Source organism: Condylura cristata, unplaced genomic scaffold (assembly GCF_000260355.1).
Source record: "Condylura cristata isolate star-nosed mole 26May11 unplaced genomic scaffold, ConCri1.0 scaffold00003, whole genome shotgun sequence".
NCBI lineage: Eukaryota > Metazoa > Chordata > Mammalia > Eulipotyphla > Talpidae > Condylura > Condylura cristata.
Window position 1 is genome coordinate 35,050,546 of NW_004567104.1, and position 7,374 is coordinate 35,057,919.

The 7,374-nt window shown below is 38.8% G+C and overlaps 1 protein-coding gene across 1 annotated transcript; it reads right to left on the reverse strand.

Annotated features, from left to right (window-relative positions):
• Nucleotides 1-498: 498 nt before the first annotated feature.
• Nucleotides 499-5,230, reverse strand: LOC101626538 (chromosome unknown open reading frame, human C3orf30). Its single transcript, XM_004675450.1, has 4 exons — nt 4,226-5,230; nt 3,510-3,653; nt 1,747-1,809; nt 499-534 (listed from the first exon to the last, which is right to left on the reverse strand). Exons 1-4 carry the CDS (start codon nt 5,228-5,230, stop codon nt 499-501), a joined length of 1,248 nt encoding a protein of 415 aa, XP_004675507.1.
• Between the last annotated feature and the right edge of the window lie 2,144 nt (nt 5,231-7,374).

The window sequence follows — 7,374 nt, forward strand, 5'->3', positions numbered from 1 at the left end:
TCACTTTAAGATAAACTGGGGAGGAGGACAGTAGCTCATGTATGCATAAATAAATAAATATTTTTAAAATAATAATAAAAAAATTTAAATTTCCCTGATTAAATTTTGTAAAACAAAACAAAACCCTTATCTTTCAGAGAAACACAGTGAAATATTTACAAATGAAATATATGATGACTGGGATTCACTTTAAGATAAACTGGGGAGGAGGACAGTAGATAAGGAATATATAAGATGAGATTATGTGATAAAGGGCACATAGAGATTTAACATACTAATATCGATGCATATATTTGAATATATTTGAAATGTTTTATGATGAAAAAAAGCATTTAAAAATATGTAACAAAAAGGGAAACTCCAGCAAATACTCTGCTCCCCAAAGAAGAAAAGAAAGAAAAAGGGACAGAAGAAAATGTATGGAAACAAAAATGACTCAACATTTTCAAAAACAGATGAAAATCATTAAAACACAAACATTTGGAGTTTCTCTTCCTTCTAATAGCGATCAGCTTTTCTTTTTGTCTGATGCAACTAAAAGACAGGCAACATATAAGAAAAAACAATTTCTAGATAGTGGATATTAAAGACAAAGGACTGTGCTGTCAGAGACAGGAAAGAAATGAAGTGAGCTTGTGTGATTGCCCCAGCTTATCATTTTCAAAAATGTCCTGACCTCAGGTAGGGAAAGAGAACCCAAGAGGAAGGAACCCCACAGACAACTAAGTTGAGCAGATGGGGCATGGAATCTGGGGAAATCAAAGAAGCTATCTACCATGGAGTAGAGTGCCAGAAAAGAGAGAACTGTACTACAGAAGGACCCTCAAAATCTATAGAAGACCTCCTTCAAGTAATCCCCTGTGTGTAGGTCAATGCATATGTGTGAGGAAACAACTGAGGTCATAATAGTAACCAAGGCAGGAACAGTGCCATTACAGCCAAACTGGAAAACTTCATGACTCATCAGGTTTGGGGTAAAGTACTCAAAGAATATTATCTCAGTAGTGGGGAGTAATTAGCACCAGACTTCATGGTGTTCTGCTTTACTCTAAAAAAAGTCCAGTAAGCTCTGCGTGGTGTGAGAGTCAGTGGTATAATCACTTGGGAAAACTGAAGTAAGCTGGAGCTGAATAGACACATACCTTTCATGATCCAGTAGTCACTCCCTGGGTAATTAATTATTCAAGAGAAATGTGGGTACATGAGCACCAAGAGACACACAGGAAAGTTCATAGGAAAAGTTTTTGTAATAATTCCAAGTTAGACACAACTTGAATGGGTAAATTGTGGTATTTTATACCATGAATATCACTTAGCCACAAAAATGAGTGAACTATGGCCACACACAACAGCATGGATTGATCTCACAGATATGAGCAAAGATAAAAAAAAAAAAAGCCAGGTACAAATGAATACCTACTATATGGTTCCTCTTACATACATTTGAAAATGTTGACAAATGTCAGCAAATGTTTCATAATTCACATTTAGTGAAAACATTATAAAGAAACGTGAGGGAGTCATTATCAGAAGAGTGTGAGTTGTAGGCCTTTTGTAGGGACAGGAACTGTGAGGGAAAGGACAAGAAGTAATAACAGGAAGTAGTAACTGGCATGCAGACAATGCTTTCCTTTTACCTTTAGAAGTAGTGATGGGTGTGTTCATTTCATAATTGATTGTATGTGTTTTGTTTTGTACACTTGTACATATTTTTCAATAAAAGGTTCTTTTTCTCCTATGGCATACCTGGTATAGCATAAACCTCAAGGGGTCCTCTGGCTTTTCATACACTAAATTTTCGGTGATTTTCTGAGAGAAAGCATAAGGCATTGTATTATGGTTCTGAGTTAAAGTTATGGATTCAAGTTCTAGTTGACGCAAACTTTTCACTAGTCAAAAGTACACATCATATTATAGAAATTCTTATTTTTCTAGAATGTGCCCAATTATGCATGCTCTTTTTTAGTAAAATTAGACAAATCAAGGTAAAATTTGGGGGAATACTAATAATTAGCAATGGCTATTTTTCTAGTTTTCAAGATCAAAGAGATAATGAGAAAAATTTAAAGAAAGCTTTTATTTTGAAAATTGTGATTTAATGAATTATTTGCTCTGAAGAATAGTCTCTCAAAGATTTAAAAACATAATTTTACATAAAACATGATTTTTGTTCATGACGCATTTGATTCTAAACAGTGAAAATGGAGTTCAGTGTTTGTAGTAATAAGAGAGAACATATAAATTTCAGCCACACGCCTCCATACATTTTTGTTGTCACTGAAAAGACCCAAAAAATTATAACAAGTAAGCGGTATTCTCATTTGCAGGGAATATCAGAAGGTAGAATTTCAGGCAGAAGATATTCCTGTCTGTTTAATGCATCCACACCAATTATGAGTTTCTTATGTCTCCTCTGAATACATATTTGATATTTAAATTTTCTTGTGACAATGGTGTACAATGTAGCATTATTTTTTCTTGATAGATGCAAGAGATATCTATAGAGTGGTTAGAATTCCTCCTTCAACAGTTTTCATCCTTCAATTTAATAATATATACCTTTGGGATTAAGCCAGAAAGCCCAATCATCAGCACTCTCCCACAAAAGGACATTTTAAGAAGGAAAATGCATGAAGCTGGGTTAGTTAAGTAAATATCCCTGTTTTAAAAGCGAAACTGTGATTCAAAGAAGTAATTTTGCCCAAATCACCAACAAGAGGCGAAGTTATGATCGGAATCTTGGACTTAAACATTCCAAAATTTGCGTTCTTTCTTGTTTACCCCATTTCCTTAAATTTAACCTTTTCCAGTTTAAAGATTTTCATGTGAGATGGGTCATTTGTCTTTTATACCTTTCTAATCACAAAATTACTTCATGTACAATACATATGACAGCATATTCATGTGCATACTGCTAGGTAATAATATCAACATAAAAGTAAACATGTCAGGCAAACAAACACAAAAATAAACCACCAAGCAACCAAAATTTTAATAAAGATAATGATCTCTTTTAATTCTACATGGACCAAGAAAGGTGGTCGTACCTTAAAGGAGGCTTCAGTCCCATAGCCCGAGTTTAGTAAAATTTGTAATTTCAAGGATTAGAAGCGATATTTAACTATTTATTTTACCCCCAAAGACTGGTTTATTAGATACCTACAAGGTTAGTCTTTTGAAAGTATCTTTCTTCCTGGAAAGCCTTTCTCTCCTTCCAGTTTGCCACTAAGTTTTTCTCCCTTCCTAGTGTGGCTCCAACTTTAGCCCTCGGCAAAGTTTTTCCCTATCAGTCATACCACTTGACTTCTAACAAGAGGACTTCATATTATTCACTGGGTGAATAATATTTTCTACTTTTGGTTAATATAACTTAATGCATTCACAGTCTTCTCAATGAGATTATATTCCTTTCATAGCAAAGTCCTTTTGTGTAGACCTTGAAAGACAATTCAAAGATATTTTCCTACATTATAATTACTGTGAAAGTCATAATTAAGGAATGGGTTTACCTGGAATACTTGTAGAATGTTGTGTTTCTCCATATATCTCAGTGAAACTTGGTAAGGATCTTCATACACTATAGGAGGGAATCGCTTCCCAGAAGTTTGAGGGTACTCATGCAAACTCATTCCTTGGTGTTCTGAAACATCACCCTGAAATGAAAATACACCCCCACGTCTTTAATTAATTGAAACTCCAAGAAATTTTTGCTATTTTTATTGCTGTTATTAGTAGAATCTGGTATTGATGGGATCTCTATAGTAGGAATTGAAGAAAATACATTTATTTTGAAAGACCTAGCTGATCCTTCAGGCAATATGGAAGGTTCTGGAAGGTACTTTATGCATCTCTAATCTATTTCCAACCCTTTCCCCTTCACAGGGATTTCCAACTGACTCCAAATTCCTTTCCTTTATCAGAAACCTAGAGATGGGAAAAGACTTATTGTTACAAAATTAACAGCAGAACAGAGGCTTGAACTCAGATCTCCTGACTTCTCCCAGTTCAGTTTTTTTCTGAATGACCTTTGAGAAGTAGACAAAGTACTGCATCTTTTTATTTCCCTCCCTTTCCTAGCCTTCCCATAGGGTCCACCTATTTTTTGTTCCTCGTTCTCTATGCAACTGTGTCCCTCTAATTCCTTCCCTGCCCCATACCACCACGACAGGTCCCTGACTGGGCCTCCAACTCCCCAGGTATCTATCACAATGCCCCTTGAACCTACAGACTTGATTTCGGTGGCTTCAGTTTTTTCTTGATTGGTGATACGGTCAAATTTGGTTAAGATGGAGGGGAATAGTTGGGGAAAGGCTTGCTTTTTTATTTGCAAACCTCTAGTGAATCTGCTTTCAAGAGATTCGAGTTTTTTCAAATCAGTTGTACTTTGTGTGTCAGTTTCACTTGAAACTGAAATGTTGGAAGTTTTGCGGTTCATCTGGCTATCCTCAAATGTGCAGGAGTCAACCTCTCTGACATCTTCTGTGTCCCCAAACTGGGTCGCTATTCTGCTGTCAAAATAATTGTGTGTTGTATAGCCAGCCAAAAACTCTTTCATGTAGTTCTCCTCTTTGTCCATGAAGTAGTCATGTTTCTTAAAGTCACCACCATGAATTTCCTCAGCTGTGAGGTAGTCAGCACTGCTATGAGCTTCGTCAACAGCTTGGTCTTCATCTAGTTGCTCATCTTGCTCGTACAATTTGTACTGAAACTCCATAGAGGGAGTGTGGTCATCTTGGTCAGGCAATCTATAGTCAGTCCGTTTAGAAGTTTTTTGGTGAACCAGACCAGACAATCTGCTGTCAAACTGGTCAGAAAATCTTTGTTCAGAATGGTGGGTCATTATGTGGTCCCTTTGCTCAGCTGCTTTCTGTTCAGACTCCACATAGCCAGCTTGGCTAAATGCCTTTTTGTGGCTCTGTTCAGACCATTCTTGGTCAGTCCCATCAGGTGCTCTCTGGTGAGCAACATTAGCATTTCTGGCTGCTCTGAAGTCAACTTGATCAGCTGTTCCATGCAGAGTGTCATCAAAAGCTTTGTAGTCAGCTTGGCCATCTGTGTTGGACTCAGAGAACAGCTGTAGAGCCTGGGCAGGTATTCTGTCATTAGTCTGGTCCTCTGCCTTCCCTTTGCCCTGGTTCTGCTGGCCATCTCTGTGACTGTCCATTGGAGGCTTGTCTGTGTTTTTAGGTTCCAAGGATTCCTCTGGGGCCTCGTCTGGCAGCGCTTCCATTTTCTGCCTGGTCTCTGATGGGTCTATGTTGCCAGGTGCTGGGGTGAGGCCGAGGCGGGGCTGGGTCGTCTAGGTGACCATGGGATGGTGCGCGACCACGCCCGTGAGCTTTGTTCGGGCTTGAGCTGCCCTTCCCGGTGCCCTTCATAGTTGGCAGCACAGTACCTGGTGCGAGCGTTCTGTGGGTTTGGTCCCTGCTGCCTGGGGAGCAGGAGAGGAGAAAGGAGGGGAGTATGTTGACGGGGTGTGTGGGGGGGATGCCTCCAGGCACAGCCTAGAGTTTGGCATCACCTGAAGGCACAGTGCAGGCGCAAGCACTGCTGCAGACACCCTTCTCCTTCACCGCTGCCCAGCAGCAAGTCCTCACTGTTAGGTGAGGTCGTGCCTTAGCGGTTCCCCATCTCACGAAGGTTCAGAAAGGTGCTGTGAAATCAGATTGCTCAGGTAGTAGCCCTCTAATCAGCAACAAAATATTAGCTGATGAACATGAGAGCGACGTATCTGAACAGAGGTTCCTGTTGCCTGCCAATCAAAACCACATTTCCTGCTAAGTGTTATTCTGCATTAGAGTAATCCATATTGTGGAAATACGACCAAATGTTGTTTTTAACCGTTTTAAAATCTTATGTTTATAAACAGTGTGGGTACTGTTTTCAGTGGTGCCAGAAAGAGTTATCTTTCTAACACCCTTGTTACCAAAGTCATATGGATATAAGAGAGTTTAGCCTCCCTCTTCCCGGCCTTAGTGGTTCTTTGCTGCATCTTTTTCTCTTTTCAGGGGACAGGAGAGCAGCTGTTTCCACCCCTTTTAGGAAGAACTGTGGTGACTGTGGGAGTCCAAGGTGTTTCTTGCTGCAGTAGATAGACATAAGTGGCAAAAGGGTCAGAGGAAGGAGAAGAGATCCATTGACATTAGGTCCTATTGTAAAATCCCACCACCCGGTGGTCTTGTAGCAGAAGGGAGGACTAAGAGGAGATGACCAAACCAAATTTCTGGAAGGAAAAAGTAAAGAAGGTGGAGGGGATAGAGGAGAAGGAATATTTACCAAAAGTGGGAAATTTGTACTCTATAGAAGTGGCCAGTGGGGTTCAGAACCTTCTTGAAATAAACCTTTAAGAGTAAATAAACCTTTACTCCCTGGTAGCACAGGGGTAAAGTTAGTGTTATCAAGATATTGTTAGCCACTTCAGTATGAGTTCATGAGTTCAATCCCTGGCCAGGAAGCTAATCCACCGGGCACAGCAGACCTCTCCTGTCTCACCTGCTGTGCCCCTCAACAGTGTATTTCACTCAGTCCATCTGCCTCTTCTGCTCCCCACTCTGTCTCTGGTGAATCCTCTCATTCTCACTCTCCTCCCCTCACCCCCCCAGTTCTTGTATACATAAATTAAAAAAAAAATCTTAAAAAAGAAAGAACTGAACTTAAGGGTCAGCAGGCCCTTAACTTTCAGGGGTAGGGTAGTACAGAGATGGTTATTAATAAGACAGTTTACTATGATTCTCCAAAGCTTAAAAGTCACTGAGGCAAGATGAGGACTGATGTATAATGCCATATATTCCTTTAATGTAATGAAATTGCATTCAGTAGTTAGAAATAAGACTTAAAATCTACATGCAAATAGTTGGGATCTAGCTGTGATTAGGAGCATGGACACCTTTAATGCTTAGGGCAGAAAAAAGAATCTAGATAGTCTAAAATAAAATAATTAATATAATAGAGCCAGGAACAAAGTAGATGCTTAAAACACTTTATTAGTCTAAATATGTGAATGATCTGTCTTATTTATATATTTTACAATGTGTGGAGCAATTTCCTTTCAGAAATTTGATTTCTCATCCAAGCCCTCCCTTCCACTGTAAGACCACTGGATGGTGTGATTTTGTAACAGGATTTAATCTCATTGGACAGTTTGGCTATGATTTTCAACTTCAACGAGCCTTGGTCATGTAAATTTGTTTTTCTGTGTGTAAGTTAAATTTAATCATTGTAAAAAGGGAGAAAAGCCAGCATTAAAAAGTTCCCAAACACCTGAGTTGATAACTTTTATTGACATTTTGGTGCGTGTCTTTCTAGAATTGTCCCTATACAGTGCAGTTTTATCTGTATTTAATATCTATATATATGTATATATTTTACAAAATG